This window comes from Notamacropus eugenii, chromosome 5 (genome assembly GCF_028372415.1).
Source record: "Notamacropus eugenii isolate mMacEug1 chromosome 5, mMacEug1.pri_v2, whole genome shotgun sequence".
Classification (NCBI taxonomy): domain Eukaryota; kingdom Metazoa; phylum Chordata; class Mammalia; order Diprotodontia; family Macropodidae; genus Notamacropus; species Notamacropus eugenii.
This window is the reverse complement of record NC_092876.1, coordinates 26,062,608-26,086,567: the sequence shown is the minus strand read 5'-3', so window position 1 is coordinate 26,086,567 and position 23,960 is coordinate 26,062,608. Positions and strand designations below refer to the sequence as shown.

Below are 23,960 nucleotides of genomic sequence, written 5' to 3'. Positions count from 1 at the left end.
GGCCGGCGGCGGCCCTTTAATCGGGTGCGCGCGCGCGCTCGGCCCCGCCGGAGTCTCCGGAGCGGGAGCAGGATGGAGCCCCCGCGCGCGCCCGCGCTGCTGATGGTGCTGCTGCCGCTGCTGCTGCCGCTGCCCCCCTGTGCCCGGGGCAAATACGTGCGGGGCAACCTCAGCTCCAAAGAGGTGAGCTCGTCGGGCCAGAGCCCTAGCGGGAGCTGCCCTAGAACCCAGCCCCTCCCCCGCCCTGGAGCCCGGCCGCCCTGCGCTGGGCCCCGCCCCCGGGAGACCCCTTCCCCATCACCCTCTCCTCCCCTCTGGGCCCCAGGCCTTCTAAGGCCCTAGCCCCGGGGCCCTCGGAGATGCTCAATCCACCTGGGGGCGGGGCAGAGGGAAGGGGCGGGGCTCAGTGGGGCGGGGTTAAAGAGGGTACCTGGGGAGAGGGGAGGGGGCCTTGGAATGGACCGTGGGAGGGGAAGGCAAAGGATCTCTAGGACAAGGGAGGATGGCTGGGAATAGGGGCTGACCTGAGGAGAGTAGCAGGTGGCGAGGGGAGGGGGCCTGGAAACTGAAGAGGGGAGCAGATATTGGGGTATAGGCCAGGGAGGTCGGGTTAGCGGAGACCTTGAGATATGGGCTGGGGAGATGCTGGGGTCAGGACTTCATGAAGGCTAAGGAGATACTGAGACCAGGGCCAGGAAGAGGTCAGGTCTGGGGAGACAGTGGGGTAGGTGGGAGAGGTAAGGTCAGATCTGGAAAGATATTGAGGTCAAGGCAAGGGAGATGGGGTCAGGTATGAGAAAATATCAGGGTATGGTGGAAGGAGGATTTGGGATGTTGTGCAGACTGGGCTGGGCGACAGTGGTGCTGACAGGACGCTGGGGAGGCTCTGATCCTTTTCCTTCTCTAGGACTGGGTGTTCCTGACAAGATTCTGCTTTCTCTCTGATTATGGCCGGCTGGACTTCAGGTTCAGATATCCCGAGGTGAGACTTTCCCCCCAAAAGCTCCGCGGCAAAACCCCTCCAGGTCCCCAGGGGGAGACCTTCCAGATTGTTGAAATGGGACCTTCTCCCCACATCCCTGAGACCCTCAAGCTGTGCTGGAAAGGAACATAAGTAGAGTCGGAGGACCAGGTTTCAAATGCCATGTTCTCTCTACAATTTTAGCTAAGCCCCTTCCCCTCTGCCAGCCTCTTTCTTCCCCAGCTGAATGAGAGGGTTGGACAGCCTGGTCTTAATCCCTAATCTACCTCCCATTGTCCTGGAATCTCCCAGGTGACACCTTCCCTATAGCAAGTCTTGAGGTTCCCACTCCTCTGTTCGCAGGCCAAGTGCTGTGAGAACATCCTCCTCTACTTTGATGACCCTTCCCAGTGGCCCGCAGTATACAAGGCCCAAGACAAGGTGGGAGAGCCCTAGGGGAAAGTAAAAGGCTGGGACCTTGGACTGGTAGAGCAGAGGGAGAAGGGCTGGGGAGGGTCAGGCTGGGAGGTCAACGCTTGAGCTCTGCAGTCAAGCCCATCCTTCCATGCTGCAGGACTGCTTGGCCAAAGAGGCAGTGATTCGGCCTGAGAACAACCAGGTGATCAACCTCACCACCCAGTACCCCTGGTCAGGCTGTCAAGTGAGTAATACAGGGCCTGGGAGGGAGGGGCGCAGCCATGGGAAGAGCTTGGGAATGGGAAGAGGGAGCCTGGATGTAAAAGGGTCCAGCTTGAGAATGAGGCAGAGATCGGGGGTCAGCAAGCATTTATTAAACACTCGCTGTGTGCCAGGCACTGTGCTCAGCGCTAAGAATCTAAGGAAAGGCAAAGGGTTCCCCTGTACACCCTACTTGGGGAGACCAAGTGGATGTAGCTGGGTCCATACAAGATGGCTATGGAGTAGATGGCCACTCATCTCTGAAAGGGGTGGGGAGATGGACTTGGCCCTTGCTTCCCTGGGTTCCCCTTGTCAGGTGGTATCTGAGGGGGGCATCGGCTATCTCAGCTGCTCCAGCGGCCGTAGCTTCCGCTCCGTGCGCGAGAGATGGTGGTACATCGCCCTCAGCAAGTGCGGGGTAAGGTGACCCTGCCCCACATGTCCCCCAGCTTGCCCACCCCACCCCTGATGGCCCCCTGGCTCAGGCCCCCCCTGCCACCCTGCAGGGGGATGGGCTGCAGCTGGAGTATGAGATGGTACTGACCAACGGAAAGTCTTTCTGGACCCGACACTTCTCTGCTGATGAATTTGGTGAGTCTTGAGACCTAGAGCCCTTGTGTCTATGAGGGCATCAGGATATCCTGAGCCTGAGCTGATCCCTGCTCTCTCCAGGGATCCTGGAGACAGATGTCACCTTTCTCCTCATCTTCACCCTCATCTTCCTCCTCTCCTGCTACTTTGGTTGTAAGTCAGAACACCGAGGTGGGAGGAGAGGGGAGACCTTGGAGGATAGTGCCCCATGGACACCTCTCCCCCTCCTCCCTGACCCCAGACTTGCTGAAAGGGCGACAGCTGCTTCACACAACCTACAAGATGTTCATGGCAGCAGCAGGAGTAGAAGGTGAGAGCTGAGGGGCCAGGAGGCCTTGAGGGTGCCCTGCTCAGGATCAAAGGAAGCTGGCACCTTTCATTCTACTCTGCCTCCACCCCCCACTTCTGTCCTGTGGATTCGAGTAAAGTCAAAGTTTTGTGGGCAGAAACTGCTCTCCTCCGATCTTCTCTTCCGAGCACGCAGGCAGTGCTTAATAAATGCACACTGACTGACTTGGCTTTGCCCTTTACAGTCCTCAGCCTGCTGTTTTTCTGCATATACTGGGGTCAGTATGCCAGCAATGGCATCGGCAATGAGAGCCTGAAGATTGTGGGTGAGGATCACATTGGCCGGGGCTGGGCACCAGCAGGGGCCTGGGCAGGCGCCCTCCTTGAGCCCCTTCTCTCCCTTTCTCTCTCCTCTCAGCCAAACTACTGTTTTCTGTCAGCTTCCTCATCTTCTTACTGATGCTGATTCTGCTGGGAAAAGGCTTCACCGTGACACGGTGCCTGGGCATGGGGACAGACCGGGCTCCCTGCGGGGTGGAAGTGGAGAGTGCTGGGGCCGGGGAAGCCAGGAGTAGGGGTGTGGGGCCGGGGGCTGGCCACTGCCGTCTTTCCTGATGGTCTCCTTTCCATCCCCCACATTGTTTTCTGTCTGTCTGTTGGTGTCTCTCTCTGCTCTCTGTCTCTCTCTTTCCCTCTGTGTCACTGTCTTGCGGTCTGTCTCTCTCCCTCTCCCTATCTCTCTATCTCTCCCTCCCTCCCTCCCTCTCTGTCTCTCTTTCCCTCTCTCTGTCTCTCTCCCTCTATCTCTCCATTCCTCTCTCTCCCTCTCTTTTTCCCTCTTCTTCTCTCTCCTTCTCTCTCTCTCTCTCTCTCTCTCTCTCTCTCTCTCTCTCTCTCTCTCTCTCTCTCTCTCTCTCCCCCTCTCCTTTCCTCCCTCCATCCCCAGGGGCCGGATCAGCCACTCAGGCTCTGTGAAGCTCTCCATCTACATGACACTGTACACACTCACACATGTGGCCCTCCTTATCTATGAGGCCGAGGTAAGAGCTGTCCAGGCCCTCCCCCCCACTCCCCCCACCCTCCTCCAGGGGCTTAGCTGGTCTCTTCTGTCCCTGCATTCAGTTTCATGCTCCTCAGGGCTCCTGTCTACTCTCCCCTCTGCTCCCTTCTCTGGGTCACAGCTCTCACCTCCTCTTTCTGGCTGTACCTCCTGCCTTTCTCTAGCTTGCTCTGCCTCTGCCTCCCATGATCTGTTGGAGGGGACAGCTACATTTGGGGAGGGAGCTTGTCATAGAGAAATGGTGTAAAGGGTTGGGGGCTTCTGCCTTGTCCTGGCCCCCAGGGGCCCTCCACAGGCACTGATGGCTAGTCCTGGCTTGCCCACCCACTTGCTATGCCTGGGCACAGGTCCTAGAGCCCCGTGCCCACCTCCTTAGGAGCCCCCCAGGACCCCACATTTTCCCTTCTGTGTTTTGTGACTGGCAGCTGGGTCTGCCCTTTGCTGTTTCTGTCACTGGATCTGGAGTCAGAGGACCTGGGCTTAACCTTTGACTCAGCCTGCTTACTTCCTGGGTGACCTTGGGAGCATGGCCTCAGCTCTCTGTGCCTCGGTTTCCTCATCTGTAAAAAGCAGGTCTAGGACCTGAGGATTGGGGCCTCACTGCTCCCTCCCTCGCTCCCTCCCTCTGGGGGCCAGTTCTTTGACCCCGGGCAGGTGCTGTATACCTACGAGTCTCCAGCTGGTTATGGGCTCATCGGCCTCCAGGTGGCCGCTTACGTGTGGTTCTGCTACGCGGTGCTGGTCTCCCTGAGGCACTTCCCCGAGAAACAGCCATTCTACGGTCCCTTCTTTGCGGCCTACACACTCTGGTGAGATGTCCCAGGGAGGGCCTGCAGCTTCTGGTGAAGCCTCTGGACCTTGGCAGCCCAGCCTGGTCAAGCATTGACCCTTTACCTCCAAACCCTACTGACCCCTGCATTCACCACTCTGATACCTGACCCAAGTCCTCTGTGACCTCTGACTTCTATTTATGTCTGTTCCCTGACCTTTGCTCAAAACACCCCCTCCTGATCTCTGACCTCTCCTAATCCAGGCACCTTCTCTGCCTCTGACATCTTCTGGTGAGACCATAGCCCTAGCCTGGCCTGGGAGACCCTGATCTGGGGAGGGAACTTGGACACTGTGCTGGGGGAGGGGTGGTCACTGGTCCCTGTGCACAGGACCCCTCCCCCTGCCCCTTAGGGAGCAGAACTTGGAGCCAGGGAGTGGGAAGTAGGCAGAGGGCTCACTCCCATCTTCATTCCCCCTCCTCAGGTTCTTTGCTGTCCCTGTCATGGCCCTCATCGCTAACTTTGGCATCCCCAAGTGGGCTCGAGAGAAGATTGTCAACGGCATCCAGCTGGGCATCCACCTCTATGCACATGGAGTGTTCCTGGTGAGGACAGAGATGGAAGGAGGCTGGGAAGAGCACTCAAGGCTGCCTCTTGTCCCCTCTCTGCCCCTCCATCTCTGAATCTCTCCTCCTGTCCATCCAGCCCATTTGTCCCTCTCCATCCCTCTGCCCTCATCCCTCTGTCCCCACTCCTCTGCCTCCCATCCCTCCGTCCCCCATCCTTCTGTCCCCATCCCTCCATCCCCATCCCTCCGTCCCTCATCCCTCCGTCCCCCCATCATCTCACAGTTCTTTCTCATCATCCCTCCCAGATCATGACGAGGCCCTCAGCTGCCAACAAGAACTTCCCGTACCATGTGCGAACCTCTCAGATTGCCTCAGCTGGGGGGCCCGGGCCAGAAGGGGCCCCGGCAGACAAGTCCTTCCCTCAGCATGTCTACGGAAACGTGACTTTCATCAGCGACTCGGTCCCCAACTTCACCGAGCTCTTCTCGATCCCTTCAGCATCAGGGGCCAGCGTAAGCTCTGCCATCCGGGTCCCGGCCACGCCCCCTGGGAGCTGGCTCCGCCCCCTGAGGACCTGGCTGCTCACCCAGGCCCCCCTCCCAGGCCCTGAGGACGCCCCTCTCCCCTCCCAACTCCTGGCCCCACCCCTGGAGTACCTCACACCGGTCCCTGCCCCACCCCCACAGACCTCTGACCACCTCCCACGCAGGACCCCACTGACCCCACCCCTAGGCTTCAGGAGCCCACCCCCACCCCTCCCCTCCTGGGTCCTGGCCTTGCTTCGGACCCCACCGCCAGCCCCACGAATTCCCCCTCCCCCAGCCTTCCAGGCCCCCCCTCCCCCTCCCCGGTCCCCAGTCCTGGCCACTCGGGCCTTGACCCCACCCCCTGAGTTCATCACCCACGACTTAACCATGCCCTTAGAGTATCTGGCCCCCCTCCCCACTCGCCAGGGGCGCTTCCTCACTCTCCCAGACTGAGCCACCAGGGGTGGGGAGCAGGGAAGGGATCTTTCCTAGGGAGGGGGGAGAGGAGGCTTTGGGGACCATATCCTCCCCTCCTCTTGTGAGTTCCCACCAGCAACTGATCATCCCCTCCCCTCCCTGAACCCTCCCCTCCCCCCAGGCTGGGAAGCAGGTGGAGGAGACAGCGGCTGCAGAACCTCCAAGGGGCCGGGTGGTGACCACGGCCAAACAGGCCTCTCCACCCCCGGCCCCCACTGGGGAGGGCTTGCCGCCCCCTTACCAGCTCCATGCCCCCCAGATCCACAGGCCTCACCCTGGCTTTCCTGAGTACTTCAGCGTCCATACCAGTGCGGGGGCTGTGCCCCCCATCTGAGGGCTGGCACCCCACTTCTGTGTGCCCATATCCACACACAGCCCAGAGTGGTTTGGGGGTGGGGGTTGGCCCAGCCTGAATCCTGGGCCCCAACAGGCCTTGATGGCTAGCAGCTTCCCTTCCCCACCCCATGCCCAATTCAGTACCCCCAACCCCCTCATTTTGTGCCAAATGGCCCCAGTGGGAGCCTCTCTCCCCCCCACCCCTCCCTCCCCTCAGCCCCTACCCCGAAGGTCACCGAGGGACCCCAGCCTCCTCCTGCTCCGGGATCTCCGACCTCCTTCAAGCCTGCACGGATACTGAGGTGCTTCTACAAGAAACCCCAGGATCCAAGCCCCAGGCTCATCCTCAGCCCTTGCAGATGCCATGACCTCTGGCCTCCTGGCCCTCACAGTCTCCTGCCACAGGCTTTGCCCCCTGCCCTTGGATGGATGTTCAGCTGGATTCTGACCCAGCAACCCCCAGGGTGGCACTCAGACAGCACTTCGCTTTTTTGTGGGGTGCCTAGGGGAGGGGTCCCTTTTCTTGCCAAAATAAAAAATGAGAACTCTAAGGACCAGTGTGGCTTCAGCCTTGTTTGCATGAATTAGGGGAGGTTCAGGGGAGATTGTAGAGATGACCCTGTTGAAGCACAGTGTGGCCCAGAGGTCCTCCACTGCCCTCCCAGCCAGCTCAGAGAGCCCAGGGTCTCAGAAGCTGCCCTGCTGGGGCCCCTTCATAGGCTGTGAAGCAGCAGAAAGGGGGCCTGGGCTCAGACCCCTGGCACTGCTCCTGATGGCCCCAGACTGGTCAACTTCACTTTCCAGGTCTCCATTGGTCATCCTTGGCCAGGTGGTGCAGGACCAGTTCTTTGTGAACTGTGGCTCCCAGGAAGGGGCTCCTGTTCTTGTCAAAGGACCTGTCAGAATCACAGCTGGGACTGGGGTTTGACTCCCCCAAGCAGAGAGCTGCCTAGTCTGAGCAGTGAGAAGGACAATTGTGGAGGGAGGAAACAGACATGCATTAAATATCAGTGCAGTGCCAAGCCCAAAGCCCTCCAGTTATCTTATTTGTGGAGAACACCTGAATATCGAGGCTGGGGAGGGCCCTTAGAACATGGAATGTCAGACCTGGGAGGGGGTCTTAGAACAGGGAATGTCAGGGCTGGGAGGGAACTTAAAGAACAGGATTTGGGGACAAAGGGTCTGGGTTCAAATCCCAGCTTTGCCACCCACTAACTGTGTGGCCTTGGGAAACTAAGTCAACCTCTCTGGGCCTCAGTTTCCCCCTACATAGAATGAAAGGATTATACTGGTGGCCTCTGAGATCCCTTGTGTCTTTAAATCCATAATCCTATGACCCTCTGATGTAAAGAAAAAATGTGCCCTATCCTCAAGGAGCTTATTAGGGACTAAAACATGTATTGTGAGAAATAAATATAAAGTAGCTGGTGGCACAGTGGATAGAGTGCCAGGCCTGGAGTCAGGAAGCCTGGAGTCAGGAAGCCTAGAGCTCAAATGCAGCCTGAGAGACTTCCTAGCTGTGTGATCCTGGGCAAGTCACTTAACCCTGTTTGCCTCGGCGGCAAACTACTCCCGTATCATTGCCAAGAAAACCCAAACAGGGTCACAGAGTCAAAAGCGACTGAAAAATGCCTAGACAAAAATTTGAAGGCAGAGACACAACCAACAACTTCTGGGGTGAGGGGAGTGCTATTCTGAATGTGGAGAAGGGAAAAGAATCAAGGAAGGCTTCATGGAAAAATCAGCTCCTGAGCTGAGGCTCAGAGGAAGATGGGATTTCCAAAAGATTGGAATGAGGAGAGCATGCTGTTCAAGGTCAGAGAGGCTGGATTATCGAATTGTAATTCAGAACCAGAAGCTTTAAATGCCTTAATGAGTAATCTGTATTTTAGCCTAAAGGGCACATGGTCCAGTGAAAAGAGTGCTGGATTTGAAGTCAGTGGAGCTGAATTCAAATTCGAGCTCTGTTCAATAAAGTTTCTGTTCTAAGGTCCCTTGTAACTGACAACCTATGTTCCAAATAAAGTTCCTTCCAGCTATGGACTGTGTGTGAGCCTGGGGAATGGATATAACCTCTCTGGGCCTCAATTATTTCTTCTTCTTCTTCTCTTTCTCCTCCTTCTCCTCCTCCTCTTCAGAGGCAACAGGGTTTAAGCAACTTGCCAGGGTCACACAGCTAATAAGTTTTTGAAGCCAAATTTGAACTCATGTCCTCCTGTTTCCAGGACGGATGCTCTTTTAACTGTACCATTTAGCTACCCTTTCAATTCCTTTTTCTAAAAAATGGGAGTGGGGTTGGACTAGATGACCCTTAAAGTCACTTGCAAACAGTTTGTAAGGTTCATGAGAGCTGATTGCTAAATTTTCAGAGTGAGCATTTACACCATGGAAATCAGCAAATGTTATAAATCAGGGTTTAAATTGTTGTTTTGTTGCTTGGTTAGATTCAAGACAGGGATGGAGAGAATGTGAATAATGCAAATTCAACTTAAAAGTGTTTCCTGTACATTTTTTTTCCTCAAAAGGGCCATTTGTTTAACATTTACCAAAATGTCCCTACTTCCAACTATAGGTCTATGACCTGAGCGAGTAACCAGTGAAGATCTGTGGGTAAAGGAGTGATGTCATCACACGTGGGAGATGATTTTGGTCGTGTTATGGGGACTGATTGGAGAAGAGAGAGACCAGGAGAGGGAGGCACCACTTAGAAACCAGCTGTAATAGTTCTGGTAACGGATGATGAAGGCTTGGTCTCAGGGGTTGCTTTGTCAGTGGAGAGGAGGGGATGGGGATGAGCTATGCTATGAAAGTAGAACTGCCAATATGTGGCAAGAATGGGTCATTGAATTTGGGCAGTCAGAGAGGTTAGGGGAAGAGAGAAGTCAAGGATCCCTCAGGTTACGGACTTGGGTGACTGGGATGGTAATGCCACCTCAAAAGAAATAGATATGGTGAAGATAGTTTGACCCTTCCCTTCTGTCTTTCTAAATAAAGTTCCTAGAGGGTGATTGGCATAGAGTGGTAAGGGGATTGATGGGAATGAAGAGGAATGTTTAGGCTAACTAAAGCATTGTCAGCCAAGCTGTGAATTGTTACAATCCTTTGCATAAGCAATTTGGAATTGTGTAGCTACATTAGCTAAAATATCCATGCCCTCTGACCCAAAGATTCTATTGCTGAGTATATATACTCCAAAGAGATCTATAAAAGACAGAGAGGCAGAGAAACAGAGAAACACAAGAGCCAGAGAAGAAGAAGAAAAGATTTATAGTATAATTCCTATCATAACTCCTGGCTACAATGTATATACCATAATAGTTATAACAACACTTTTTGTGGAAGTAAAGAGTAAGCAACAAAGTATATGCTCATTGATTGGGAAATAACTAAACAAATTGTGGCGTATCAATGTAATGTCATTATGATCATGTTATATATATCATCACATATATGAATGGAACATCACTGTGCTGTAAGAAATGCCCAATATGATGGCTCTAGAGAAGCCTAAGAAGAATGACATGAACTGATGAAATTGACATAAGTAAAACCAAAAACACATTATAACCACTGACTGCAACAATATACATGGAAAGAACATGAACTACAAAATAACTGAGACTGAATGTTGCAAAATTGTGAAGAGCAGGCTTGTACCCACAAGAGAGATATGAGAAAAGACCTCCCACTTTCTCCTTTGCAGAAGTCAGTGTTCATGAGAGTAGAATGCTGTATTTAATGACAGATTTTTTTTAATGTGTTGATGGGTTTTGCAGAATATTTTCTCTTCATTTTTTCTTTTAAAAATTCTTTGTTCTAAAGTAGGGTTCTCTGGGAGAGGAAAGAACAGGGATACATGGGGTAATGCTGGTGATGTAAATTAAAATGCATATTTTAAAGGAATTTTCTCATTGTAACTCAAGGAATTCACTGAGTTCTAAGAATAGCGACTGGACCAGGAGAAAGGTAGTTCCAAAGGTAGACACTGACTTGGGACTTCGTTGGTTGGATGAATCATAAAAGAGCCAACATAACCCTCAGGATTACCTGAGGTCTACTCAGGATAGACTTTCTTGTGCTGTCTGTAAATGGCAGCAGCAGAGTGCTGTCAGATTGCAGCTTGGACCAAATAGTGGCTGGTGGTAATATAGTGGAGAGGATGGACCAAGAGTGGGATCCAAGCAAGATCAGCATGAAGTCAGAGATTATCACCAGAACAGCTGATGGCAGCAGAAGCATTGGAAGCATAGAGACAAAGAGGTGTTCCAGGAAGAATGCGCTGTTGATTGCCCTTTCCAGCTTGTATTGTCAATGTGTCAGGTACCTGGCCACATATATTCCCTTTGTGTGTTCCCTTTCCTATTAATGGCGCTGCAACCTGTCAGAGAGAGGCCCTCCTACCCCCATTCATATGGAGTATATCTCCTTTGTCATTTATTTTACTGTATTGGTTTACCAATGCTTTTTATTTTGGGCTAATGTGTTCTGTGGTTGGTCTGATGTAAGAAACATCTATGGGGGCTCATGAGTTATAGTTTTGAGTAGATGCCAGCCCAAAACAGTCCATAAACCTGGGGTAACTTTCTAGGGGTCAACAATTGAAGTGGGAGTGGGCTAGGAAACTAGAGGAAGATTAGGATTCTTAGAGAAAGAACAATGGTAGGTGAAATTCATATAACATTTTAAGATTTTAAAGTACTTATTTTTATCTCATTTGAGCCCCATAACAACTGTGTGAGATAGATATTACAGTTATTCTTATTATTTTTAAAGATGAGAAAACTAAGTCTCAGAGAAATTTAGTGACATGATGTGGTCACTCGGGTAAGAAGGAAGGAAATAAGCATTTATTAAGCACTTACTGTGTGCCAGTCACTGTGTAAAGGGCATTAAAAATATTAATTCATTTGATCCTCACAGCAACCGTGGACAACAAGGCTATTATTGTCTCTATTTTCAGATAAGGAAACTGAGGCAGACAGAGGCTAAGTGACTTGCCCAGGGTCACACAGCTACTGAATATCTGAGGCTGGTTGAATCTCAGGCTTTCCAGATTCCAGGTCCAGGGCTCTATCCACTGCAGAGCCACCTAGCTGCCTCTGAGGGTAAGTATCAGAAGTAGAATTTGAACTCAAGGCTGCCTGAATACAAATCCAGCATTTTCTACCAGCTGGGCTTCTCCATTTTGGACAACGAATATGACATACCTGCAGGATACTGAGTAGGAGATGTTTTTGAATCAGCTGGCAATGGAGACCTGGGACTCTGGAGAGAAACTGAGGCTGGAGAAATACAGAAGAATGAAATTGACAGTCAGTTGGGAGGGAGGGCATGAGTCAAGTAGAAAAAAGCTTCATGTAGAAGTGTATGTCCCAGTAAAAATGCCCGAGGAGGAATCACTTAGGGGAAGAAGAAGAGGTGTAAGCTTAGTCCTCCTTCCCACTTTTCTTCCTAACTGGAGGTGGACATTTTGAACTTGAAAGGTCTGAAGGATCCCAGATTTTGCATCTTCCATTGGTGTCCTAAGAACGTTCCTGGATAAGCTGATAGCAGAGTTTGAATTGGGAGCCAAGGACAGACTGGTGCAGCAAGCCCAGCACAGAAGCCATACCCTGCCTCTGGGCACCTCTGGAACATCACACCAGAGAGAGTAAAGGATCTCCAGAAACCTGGAGCTCTGGGCCTGGTTCTTTGCCCTTCACCAGCTCTAGCCAACTTCTCACCCTGGATGATGCCCCTGCCCCATGGTCCCTTCCTCTCATTGGTCCTCTGCTTGAAGGACCCAGGACAGCCTCAACCCTGCCCCAATTCACCAGCCTCCTTCATCAGGCCTCTCTATGTGGGTAACTTTTACCTGTACATCCCCCTCCCCCAAACACACTTTTCAGCTTTGTGTGTGTGTGTGTGTGTGTGTGTGTTCCTCCATTGAAAGCTTCCTAAGGGCAAGGTCTGCCCTCTTTGAGACAAACAGGGACAGAAGGGGAGGAGAAGAGAGGGGAATGTAGGAGAATAGAGAGGAGAGGAAGGGAGAATTGAGGAGGAGAGGAGAGGAGACAAGGGGAGGGGAGGGGAGGAGGGAGGAGGAAAAGACCCAGGACAAACCTCTGAGGAACACCTGCAAAAACGAGTCCAGTGATGGATTCTGAATGCACAAAAATAATGCCTTCAGTCTTTTTCTGCCACTACTTTTTGTTCACCATTCAGTGGCAGCCTTGCTCTCCTGGCTCTACCGTCTCCTCCTCCTAAGTCCAACACCCGGGAGGACAGAGCTTTCTGACACCAGCACAGTATCCAGTTCCATGAAAGAAAAAACACCAAAGGGTGATATTGGTTCTCACTTCTCACCTACTTTGTAAATAATTGAACCACAGTAAAGCCAAGGGAAGTGGAAAGAGTCCTGAGCTCCAGTCCTGATTCTGTCCTTACTTCCCTGCGTGAGCCTGGCCAGGCCTCTTCTCTCTGGTTCGGCTTCCCCATTGATGAAATGGTTGAAGTAGACTGTCTTTGGGGACCTCATATTCTCTAGCATAAAGTTCCTCCCGGTTTCAACATTCTTCCATTCTAATTTGAAATATCTATCTGGGATAAATGCCCCCTTGTGGGCCAACAAAGCTTAGGGCCTCAGATTCTCATATACACATTTCTATAAGTATGAAGAATCTCTGAACTGGTCCAATCATTCTGGAAATCAAACTGGAACAACTGTGCTTGACTGCTACTAGGCTGATATTCCCAGAGAGATCAAAGAAAGAGAAACAGGGCCCAAATGGACAAAAATATGTAAAGTAGCTCTTTTTGTGGTGGCAAAAAATTGAAACTGCAGAGATACCCATCTATGGGGGAATGGCTCATCCAATGGTGGGATACGATTGTTTGGAACTCTGTTATGTTGGAAGGAATGATGAAGGGGTGATTTTGGACAAACCTGGGAAAATAATCATGAAATGATGCACAATGGAGTGAACAGAACCAGGAAAACAATGTATAAATAACTATATTATAAAGACAAACAACTTTGAAAGACTTTAGAGTTCTGATCAGCACAATGTCCAACCATGATTCCAGAGAAATCACCAATGATGAAACATGCCACTCATCTCCTGGCAGAGAGGTCATGGATTCAAGATGCAAAAGGAGACAGCATTTACGGACATGGCCAACTTAGACATTTAGACATTTATTCTGCGTAACTATGCATGCTTGTCACAAGGGATTTGGTTTTCTTTTTCTTCCCCCAGTGGTTGGGGAGGTAAAGGCAGGAGGGAGATAAAATAAATATTTGTTAATGGAAAAAAAAGGTATAATTTAAAAATATGTCTAAGAACTCAAAACTTATTAAAAACTGTTAAAATTATTTTTGCATATGATTTTGGAAAAATATTATTAAAATAAAAAATGTGCTTAATAAACAAAATGAACTAAAGATATTCCTTCAGAGGAGGAGAAAAATTACCACTGAGACTTGGTGGAATGCCTGGATTGTGGCTAAGGAAGGTTATAGATGAATTTGGGAGGAACCAAAAATATCCAAGCACCAAGGAAGTAGCATCATTTTTAAGCAAACAACAATCAAGAAACATTTATCAAATGCCTACTATGTGCCAAGTTCTGTGCTAAACTTAAGGATGAAAGTTCTTGTTCTCAAGGGGAAGGGAGAGAGGAATGGATCCATGTTTTCACTGCTGAAGGGAGTTACCACCTGAAGAATTTCTCCCAGTGAAGTTTGGTATCTTTTCTGTAACATGTGGTCACCAAAAGGTTAAATGACTCACAACAACAGCTAGTAAGTGTCTGAAGTCGCATTTGAACTCAGGTCTTCCTGGCATTCTATCCATCACTCAGTTGCAAATGGTGCAAGAGCCTGAGCTAGGGTGGTGGCTACGTGAGTGGAGACAGGCTCGGGATCACAAGATCTGTTAGGCAACATGTGGGCTGAGTGGAAGGGAGGAGTCACAGATGACCAAGGGTATGAGCCTGGATAACTAGGGGATTAAAGGCAGTGTTCTTGCCAGTAAAAGGGAAGCTTGGAAGAGGGAAGGTTGAGGTGGGGGGTTGGGGGGCAGTGGACATAATGAGCTCTGTTTGAGCATTAATTGTTTGGGATGTACCACCAGCTAGGTGGTACAGTGGATAGAGTCAGGAGAACCCCCCCCCCCCAAAAAAAAGAAAGAGAAAGAAAGAAAAAAAGAAATACTTATGAGATACCCAGTTTGAAATATTCAATAGGCAGTTGGTGATGTAAGATAACAGCTCAGTAGATAAATTAGGGCTGGATATATAGATAAGAATTATTCCCATAGAGATGTCAATTGGAATTGGAAGTGTTTAATTGAATGCTTGGGAGATCACCAAGTGAGAGAGGGGAAAGAAAGAGAGGACAGGAACAGGACAGAGATTTGGGAGGCAGGGATGTGCTGGAGGCAATTCCTTACCTCTGTCTTGTAAAAGCCAATAGTTTATTTTCAGTTTGAGCATTTACATTTGATGGATTGAAAAATGCTACAAACTGGGGCTTGCTTTATTGTTGGGTTGGTTGTCTAGACTTAAGAAAGTTATGGAGAAATGTTACTGATTCAGATTAAATTTAAAAGTGTGTCATGAAGGTAGCTCCCACCTGAAGAATCTCTACCAGTGAAGTTTGATACCTTTTCTGTAACCTGTACATTTTCCCTCAGAGAGCCAGTTGTTAAACATTTATCAGCACCCCACTGCTTGGAGGACATAGTGGCAGTGGCAAGGTTCAAGAACCGTCAAAGGAGCAGTCAGGAAAATGGGAAGACAATCTTACATTAAGATATCCAGGAACCAGAGATGTGAGAGATGGTGGAGAGCACAGTAGGGATCAAGGAAGGGAGAGACAAAAGCAATTTGATCTAGGGAGACAACTATAGGCCACTTGGCCAGAAGGAAGATATACATATATAAAATTTCCACATAAGTAAGGAGATAGAGAAAGAGAACCTGGTTGTCTTTTATGAGCCCAAGACATCAGACTCAAATGACTTACACGTTTGGCAGACCTTTTCATTTCCCCACATTCCCAATGGCTTCCACTGTTAGGTATATACCCCCAAGAAGCTCATTGATAAGAAAAAAGGCTCCATATATGCCAAAATATTTATAAAAGCACTTTTTGTGGCAGCACAGAACTAGGGGGAAAATAGATACCTACAACTGGGAAATGGTTAACCAAACTACGGTACATGAATGAAATGGGATTTTACTACGTTGTAAGAATGACCAATATGATCAAAACTGAGAAACATGGAATGATTTACATGAGTTGGTCAGAGTGAAGTAATCAGAGCCCACAAAAAAATATATATAATTATTTTTATTTTAATTTTTAAATATTTTGTTTTATTTTTTTCAGTTACATGCAAAAACAATTTTAACCTTTCTTTTGAGTTCCAAGTTTTTTCCTCTCTCTATCCGTTTGCCCCTCATTGAGAAAGTAAACAATTTGATATAGGTAATACATGGGCAGTCATGCAAAACATATTTCCATATTAGCTATGTTGTGAAAGAAAATTCAGACCAAAAAAGAAAGGAAGGAAGGAAAGGAGGAGGGAGAGAGGGAGGGAGAGACAGAGAGAGAGAGAGAGAGAGAGAGAGAGAGAGAGAGAGAGAGAGAGAGAGAGAGAGAGAGAGAGAGAAAGAAAAGGAAGGAAGGAAGGAAGGAAAAAAGAAAGAAAGAAAAAGAAAGAAAGATGCTTAGATTTGCATTCAGACTCCAGACTTTCCCTGGAGGTGGATAGCATTTTTCATCATAGGTCCTTTGAAATATACAATGATATTAAGTGTGAATGGAAATGTAACTCGCGTCCTAAAGCCCATTGGAAAGAGACTCCTTATTAAGAGATCAATACCTGGCTCTTGCGCAGGAGGAGGAGTTGGCCAGAGGAGGTGCCTCAGTTTGCTTTGAGTGGCTGTTTCTTTGGATTCTCCTTGAGAGTCTCATCAGTTTCTTCAAGTCTCTCCCATATTTTTGGATTTTGGGTGCTTTTGGCTTCCAACTGCGAGAGGGAAGATGGACGATGCCAACCTCACTTCAGGTCACTGAAGAAGACTTTGGAAAGAAGCCCACAAGAAAAGAGAGGACAGCCTCCATTGCATCCCCAAGCCCAGTTTGCCAGTTGCACTGCTCTATATCTGGCTACTGGACTCACATGGCTCCAGAGGAGAAAGTGAGGCTGGTGACTTTGCATAGCCCTGTCTTACTTCAGTCCAAGTCACCCACGTGTCATGGCATCACCTCCCTGATGTCATGGTCCTCTTTGAGAACAAATGACAAACAGGGATCTCCAGCTTGCTACACTAGAAATTTTGAGGAACTTTCCCTTGTATGAGATCTCTCTCTCCCTCTCCTCCCTTTCCCTCTCCCTCCCCCTCTCCTTCCCTCTTCCTCCCTTGTTCCCCTCCCTTTCCCTTCCTCTTCTTCTCCCTTTCTCACCCTCTCTCTCTCCTTCCCTCCCTCTCCCTCCTTCTCTCTCTCCCTCTCCCTTTCTCTCCCTCTCCCTGTCCTTCTCTCTTCCTCTCTGTGTCTCTCTCTCTCTTCCTCCCTCCTCCCCCCTCTCTATCTCTCTCTCTTCCTTCCTCTCTCTGTTGAGCTGTCCCTCTGTCCTCCTCTCTGTCCCTCTCTCTCTCTTCCTCCCTCCTCCACCCACCCCCTTTGTTGAGCTGAAAACTCCTTCTTTCTGTATACTCTGGTTATGTAGGTTTTCTCTGATTTCTGTTTGCTATACACTTTGATAAATGAGTTTCTTTGCTACTTACTATGTATGTTCATTGTAGAACCAGTGTTTGGTGGTAAAGGAGTCAAGCTTTGGATATAAAATTTAGGGTCCTACTTCCCCTAATTAATTAGAGATCAGAATTTGGTTGAACCTAAAAATGTCATTCCCCAGACTAATATTTAGGGAGCAGATAGATATAATTCCAACATGGTACTCCTTTCTCTCTGAGAACAGCAGTGGACAGGAAGGGACCACCTTCCCCTCCTAGCAGGAGCCAAAATCTCCCTTGCAGAAGGGTGGAGAGCAGAAAAGACTAGAGATAGATATCTATTCTGCCCCCTCCTTTCTGACAAGGCTGTACGTGGGCTCAGCCTTTGCTACAGATAAGACAATCTCCACAACATAGTAGAAGACAATGTTTAGGAATTATAAAGGACTAGCATGCCCCCAAAGAGGTTATGAGAAGCCATCCTCATTCCTTTGCAGAGGTGGGGGTTCCCCGGTGTGGAACACTGCATATATTTTCAGATTTTTCAGTGTATTGATCAGTTTTGTTGATTGTTCCTTCTTCTTCCTCTTTTTCTTTTCATTGAAAAACATTTTATATGAGATGGCTCTCGGGGGCAGGAGGGCAGATACTATAAGAAAGACAGAAATGTAAAAAAAGATCAATAAAAAATTATTTTAAAAATCCAATGATGCTAAAAAATGTTAATGTACTTAGGGAATATTTAATGAAAAAGTATGTTTTTTTAATTCAATTACCAATTCAATTCAATTCCTCAACTCCTCCTTGCCTGGTTTTCCAGCCTTCATGATTCTTATGGGCCAGATTGGCTTTCTTGGTGCTTCTTATGCAGAACACTCTGTTTCCCATCTTTTTGCCTTTGCCCTGGCTGACCCTCCAGGTTCTCCCCTTCCCTCTGCCTTTACAATCCCTATCCCCCTGTAAGACAAAACTTAAGGACCATCTTTTCCTTGAATCCCTTTCTGGTCTTCCTGCAGTGGTCCCCGGTGGCCCTCCTAGCATATTCTATGTGCCCTTCTTTCAAAATTACCTCATTCTTTTACATGTATTTTGTATGTATCTACACACGTACATTAGGTCTCCCCCACAGAATAAGAATTATGGCTAACATTCACATCACACTTTGCATGTATTATACTCAGGTGATCCTCAAGAAACCCCAGTGAGGTAGGTGCTGTTTTGATCATCCCTATTTTAGGAATAAGGAAACAGAGACAGAGAGAGGTTAAAGGACTTGCCCAGGGTCACACAGCTAATAAGTATCTGAGGCAGAATTTGAACTGAGCTCTTGTTGGCTCCCTTATCAGGACTCTACTTATTGTTTCTAGCTCCAAGAGGCCAGAAGCTGTTTCCCTTTTGTCTCTGTGCATCCACCACTTTGAATAGTGCCTGGAGCATAGCAGGCAATTACTAAATGGTTGCTGATTGGTGGACTGATGGGTGAATGCCATTTTGGAAGGTCCCCAGTGACATGCTCCATTTTTACCCATGACTAACACACTTGTCAGATGTGTAGATAACACAAAAGTGAAAAGGGCCCCCAAGCATGTTGGGGGAACAGAGTCAAGGTCTAAAAAGACTTTGAAGGGAAAGAGCATGAGACTAAAATTGAATAAATTGGAATTTTACAAGCACATCCCTAAGGCAGTCAGCTCCCTTGCTGGCTCTGCCATGGTTATTTATCTCAGGTCTGTGGTCAGGTGGTGGTTTAGAGGGACAGAAGATGAGTCAGCAAGGTTTCCTGAAGATTGTCCATGGCCCCTTCCTCCTAACATGAGTGTCCAGGGAGCTTGCATCTGCTTTGGGAGAAGTGCCCAGGGGGAACGGAATGACTGAGCGAAGCTCAAATGGGGGTGTCTAGGTGGGAGTTCTTCCTTTTCTCTCATTTCCCTCCTGAAATCCAGGCATTTCATTCTCCCCAAGGAGGAGAAGAAAGGGAAGACAAGGAAAGCTGACAGCAGGCTCATGGGTGGATAGCAACCAAAAGTGGGGACTTGGTGTGGTGGCTATGGTAGCAACTGGTCACAACTCAGGACAGATGAGGGCCCTTGGAATGAGGGACCTTAGAACAGGGGATGTCAGGGCTGGGATGGGCCTTAAAACAGGGGATGGCAGGACAGGACCAATGGTCTCATTTGATAAGCATTGAGGACTTAACAGTTTCCTTGCCACATGTTCATTATGTTCCATAAAACCATGCTTCCACAAGAAAGTCTACTGCTGGAGATGCTTTTTCCATGCTGACCAAGAGCAGGAAATGTTCCAAAATTTGGGAGAGAGCTACAACATCCTAAGAATCTTGAGCTGTTTCTACCCCATCTCTGAGTCCTCCAGGATCAAAAAACATTGCTCCCCACCAGTTCTGGGAATGCTTGGTGGGGCTCAGGGGCTGGAGGCTGGGCTCAGGAGATGGACAGAACCCTGGACTGGGGCTGGCCCCCCTGATAAATGACTGTCTCTTGTTGCTTAATGGTCAAACGACCCCTTGGACTGCCTACTTTCCCAGGTACACACTGTTCATTTGTGTACCTTATTTGTGAACTCAGATACCCTCCTAAAGTGTGCGCAGCCTACAGAACTGTCATTGGACAGTCTTAGCCTTGGGTTAAAAAAAAATCAACTTCCTAAGTACAAGAGGTGGGGCACGTGGGCCAAACAACATTTCCTGAAGAAGATCTGCCAGGTCTCAGTGGACTGCAAACCCAACATGAGTCAACCATGTGATAGGGAAGCCAGAATGGGGCATTAGGTGGCACTAAGAGAGGTGTTAGGTGAGGCGGAGTTGGGACAACTAGAGAGAGCGCTAGCCCTGGAGTCAGGAGGACCTGAGTTCAAATCCTCCCCACACACTGAATGGCTGTGTCTCTCTGTTTCCTCATCTGTAGAATAATGACACACCCGCCACCCGGAGTTGTGCGAGGATGAGACACTGTTTGTAAAGCGACAAGCCCAGTGCCTGGCACATAGTAGGCACTTCAGAAGATGGTTTCTTCCTCCGTTCCTCCCCCGTCCGGCGTCACATGGTCTCGTCCTCCCGGTGGTTTACAGTCAGGGTCAGGCTCTCGACTTCTCCTCGCCCGAGTGAATGGTCTCGCCCTCCTCCCCTATGTCTGGTATGGAATGGTCTCGTCCTCCAGCCCAGGGCCGAAGTCCCCGGAGCCGCGTGGGCGCCTGGAGCCGGATCCAGGAGGTGAGACAGACGCGCCCATCGCGCCCCGCTGCAGGGGGGGGACGCCGGCTCCCTCCATCCCCACCCCCACCTCTGGAGCAATGGGCACGCCCAGCCTGAGAAGCGGGGCGGGGCGGCCCATTGTCCCGGGCGTACGGGGGTTCGGGGGGAGCCTGACCATTTTCCTGGGCGGCGGGCGGGACCATCGGGCTCGGTGCGGAGGGGGGAGCGCAGAGGGGGCTGCGAGAAGAGCGGAGCGAAGCGGAGAGGAGGAGTCCGGGGCCCGGGCTGACCTCGGAATCGCCGCAGGAGCCGGAAGAGCCGAGCGCCGCCCGCCGCGATGAGCGGAGACCAGAACCCGGCTAGCACCCCGACCCCGGCGCAGGACGTACAGGGCGATGGGCGCTGGATGTCCCTGGTGAGGGACCCGGGCCTGCCGGGGTGGGTGGGGCCCGAGGGGCGGGGCCCAGGGAACCTGCTCCCCCCTCCTCCCCCCTCCCCCAAGCCTCCCGCCCCGCCCGCCCCTCCCTGGGCCCCTTGACAGGTGGGGAAACTGAGGCGAGGGGGAGGGGGGGAGCCCCGCCCCAGCCTTCCCTGCCTCCCGGGAACCTCGGTGTCCGTCCCCCGGGGCGGGCGCTGTCCGAGGTCCCCGCCGCAGCCTCGCTCTGCCCCCGCAGCACCACCGCTTCGTGGCGGACAGCAAGGACAAGGAGCCCGAGGTGGTGTTCATCGGGGACTCCCTGGTGCAGCTGCTGCACCAGTGCGAGGTGAGGGGGGCCTGGGGGCGCGGGGCTGGGGGCGCGGGGCTGGGGGTGTGGGGCTCAGGGGCGCGGGGCTGGGGACGCGGGGCTGGGGGTGTGGGGCTCAGGGGCGCGGGGCTGGGGACGCGGGGCTGGGGACGCGGGGCTGGGGGTGTGGGGCTCAGGGGCGCGGGGCTGGGGACGCGGGGCTGGGGATGCGGGGCTGGGGGTGTGAGGCTCAGGGGCGCGGGGCTGGGGGTGTGGGGCTCAGGGGCGCGGGGCTGGGGACGCGGGGCCGGGGGTGTGGGGCTCAGGGGCGCGGGGCTGGGGACGCGGGGCCGGGGGTGTGGGGCTCAGGGGCGCGGGGCTGGGGACGCGGGGCCGGGGGTGTGGGGCTCAGGGGCGCGGGGCTGGGGACGCGGGATGCGGGGTCTCAGGGGCGCGGGGCTGGGGACGCGGGATGCGGGGTCTCAGGGACGCGGGGCTGGGGGCGCGGGATGCGGGGTCTCAGGGACGCGGGGAGTGGAGCGCCGGGGGTCTGGGGTCCGAGCGCAGCGGAGGGACAGCTGATCCCAGCGCCTGGTAGCCCGCCTAACTAGCTAAGGCGGAAAGCTTCCGGACCGCCCCTCCTCCAAGGTGGCCTTGCCCTGGGCCAGGCCCTGCCCCGCTTCTCGGCTCCCCTCCCCCCGCCTTTACTTTGCAGGTGAGTTGGGCCCTCCGCCCTGGGCGCAGGAGGCCCTAGTCACTGCTTTGGAGAGGTCCCTTGTTTGCTGGGGGGGGCTAGAGATTGCTTCCTGGAAAAGAAAGGCGACCAGCTACATCGCTGTGGGTGGAGAGGGAGGATCAGAGAGGGAGGGGGGAGCCCTGGTCTGACCGGGAGGCTCCGAACCCTGACTGTGAAATGCAAAGAGGTTGGGGTGGGGAAGAGGGGAGGGGCCTGGGGGAATTGTAGAAGGGGCCTAAGGGCATTGCCGGGGGGGGGGGGGGGGGGGGCTGGGGGCATTGTAGGGAGGCCTGGGGGCAAAGCTGACCTTGGTATAGGTCACCTGGTTGAAGGAGCCTGTAGTCACTTCACCTCAGTTTCCTCAGCTGTAAGGTCAGAAGTAGACAACTGGGGGGAAGGCCGGGAAGAGTTAGTTTTGAAAATCTGAAAACCTGGCCTTGAATTGTGCTTCTGCCTGTCAGGGACAGCAGGCCTTCATTTCACTCTCCTGTCATACACGGGGTTGGACTAATTAGAACTTCTTATCCTAACCCCAAGAGGCCTGGATTCCTGGAAACGAACAATCAACAAATCCATGGCTTTATTTTGCCAGCCTTTCCTTCAGTCCTTTAAAAGGCATGATTCTGAGGAGGGGTCTGGAGGCCTTCCCCTCATTATAAAAGGCCCAGAGAGGGAACGACTCCCCTGAGGTTCCAATTTCACCCTTGGGGATGGGCTAGGAGCAGAAGCCAGGGCTTAGCTGGGGCTTCTTCAGCTAGCCCAGCCATGTTTGTCTCAACAGCTCTGGAGGGAACTCTTCTCCCCTCTTCATGCCCTCAACTTCGGGATAGGTGGGGATAGCACTCAGCATGTCCTGTGGAGGCTGGAGAATGGGGAGCTGGAGCACATCCGCCCCAAGGTGAGAGGCACCAGAGCCTGGCGGGGGTGGGGGTGGGCAGCGTCCTGGCTGGAGCTGGGCCCCCATCCAAGGGCCTTCTCAGATTGCTGTGGACAGTTTTCACACACCCGTGGGGGCAGGTGGTGGGTGTCCTCTTTAGAGGCCTCCAGGACCCCCCTTCATCATGCACATTCCTTTTCTCACAGATCGTGGTGGTCTGGGTGGGTACCAATAATCATGGACACACAGCGGAGCAGATCACAGCTGGAATAGAGGCAATCGTGGGCCTGGTGAACCAGCGGCAGCCCCAGGCCCGAGTGGTTGTGTTGGTAAGAGTGGCCAGCCCCAGGATAGATCCAAGGAAGTAGGGACGGTCTCAAATATGAGGCTATCTTGCCAGCCTACGCTTTTCTCTTTTCCTTACCTGCAGAGGCAGGCCTCTTGGGAAGGGTCCTTGACACCCCTACCCCCATTTGACAGAGGAAAGAGGCAGAGGGAAGGGACTTTGGCAAGGTAACAAAGAGAGTGCAGGGCTAGGACCCCATGAAGAAGAAACTGAGAGGGAGAGGATTGCTCTGCACCCAAGCCATCCCTGCCCTTTTAGAGTCAGGAAAACCCTTCCTCATTTGCAAATTGAGGCCCCATAAGGGACAGTATGGATCCTAGAGTTTAGGGCTAAAAAGATATTTAGGTATAATCTAGATCAACCTCATTTTTAAGTGAGAAACTCAAGGTAGAGGGCACAGAGTTTAACCCAAAGTTGATCACACACACTTCACAACGATCAGACTAGTTCTGTGGGGCGGAGAGGTGTCTGCCTGCCCTCTTCAGGCTTGTGCCACCTTCCAGGCCCTGCTCCCCAGGGGCCAGCACCCCAACCCACTGAGGGAGAAGAACCGCCGTGTCAATGAGCTGGTTCGAGCAGCCTTGGCCAGTCGGCCACGTGCTCACTTCCTGGATGCTGACCCTGGCTTCGTGCACTCAGATGGCACCATCAGCCACCACGACATGTATGACTACCTGCATCTCACCCGCCTGGGCTACACACCTGTGTGCAGGGCTTTGCACGCCTTGTTGTTGCGCCTCCTGGCTGCGGATCAGGGGTCCCCACAGCCTGAGCCTGGCCCCTGAATTCCCTCCCCATTAAACACCCTGTTTCCCCAGTCTAGCCTCCAGCCTCCTCTTTGCGTCTGTCTAAAGTAATTCTAGCAGAAATATTTCCCCACCAGTCCCCCATCCCTACCCTAGGAAAACTTTTGACTGTGAAACCTTGGGGATTCAGCTGCAGGGAGACTTGGGGACCAAGGCCAGCCCCTTTATTTTCCACATAGGAAACCAGGGCCAGAGAGTGAAGGAGCTGGACCATGACTGTGACAATTCTGCAGGCCCCCAGCACCTGGATCTTCACATTTACCCTGGCCTGTAGCTT

The 23,960-nt window shown here is 51.7% G+C and overlaps 2 protein-coding genes across 6 annotated transcripts; both read left to right on the top strand.

Moving 5' to 3' along the window:
* TMEM145 (transmembrane protein 145) lies at positions 1–6,808 on the top strand. Of its 5 annotated transcripts, none has more exons than XM_072607912.1 (15): positions 10–183; positions 908–982; positions 1,325–1,402; positions 1,536–1,622; positions 1,956–2,057; positions 2,146–2,230; positions 2,312–2,383; positions 2,472–2,540; positions 2,764–2,844; positions 2,937–3,015; positions 3,465–3,558; positions 4,215–4,387; positions 4,833–4,953; positions 5,223–5,429; positions 6,475–6,808. In XM_072607912.1, the coding sequence occupies exons 1-15, from the start codon at positions 73–75 to the stop codon at positions 6,556–6,558; spliced, it is 1,518 nt and encodes a 505-aa protein (XP_072464013.1). In that variant the 5' UTR covers positions 10–72; the 3' UTR covers positions 6,559–6,808. The 5 variants fall into 5 exon arrangements, with proteins under 5 accessions (XP_072464014.1, XP_072464011.1, XP_072464013.1 ...); XM_072607911.1 differs by having other exon boundaries at positions 12–183; positions 6,043–6,808; XM_072607913.1 differs by lacking the exon at positions 6,475–6,808 and having other exon boundaries at positions 1–183; positions 5,223–6,015.
* A 13,229-nt stretch (positions 6,809–20,037) lies between these two features.
* Positions 20,038–23,694, top strand: PAFAH1B3 (platelet activating factor acetylhydrolase 1b catalytic subunit 3). The gene is made up of 6 exons (XM_072607909.1): positions 20,038–20,211; positions 20,500–20,608; positions 20,868–20,957; positions 22,436–22,552; positions 22,738–22,860; positions 23,381–23,694. The coding sequence occupies exons 1-6, from the start codon at positions 20,042–20,044 to the stop codon at positions 23,660–23,662; spliced, it is 891 nt and encodes a 296-aa protein (XP_072464010.1). The 5' UTR covers positions 20,038–20,041; the 3' UTR covers positions 23,663–23,694.
* The last annotated feature ends 266 nt before the right edge of the window (positions 23,695–23,960 follow it).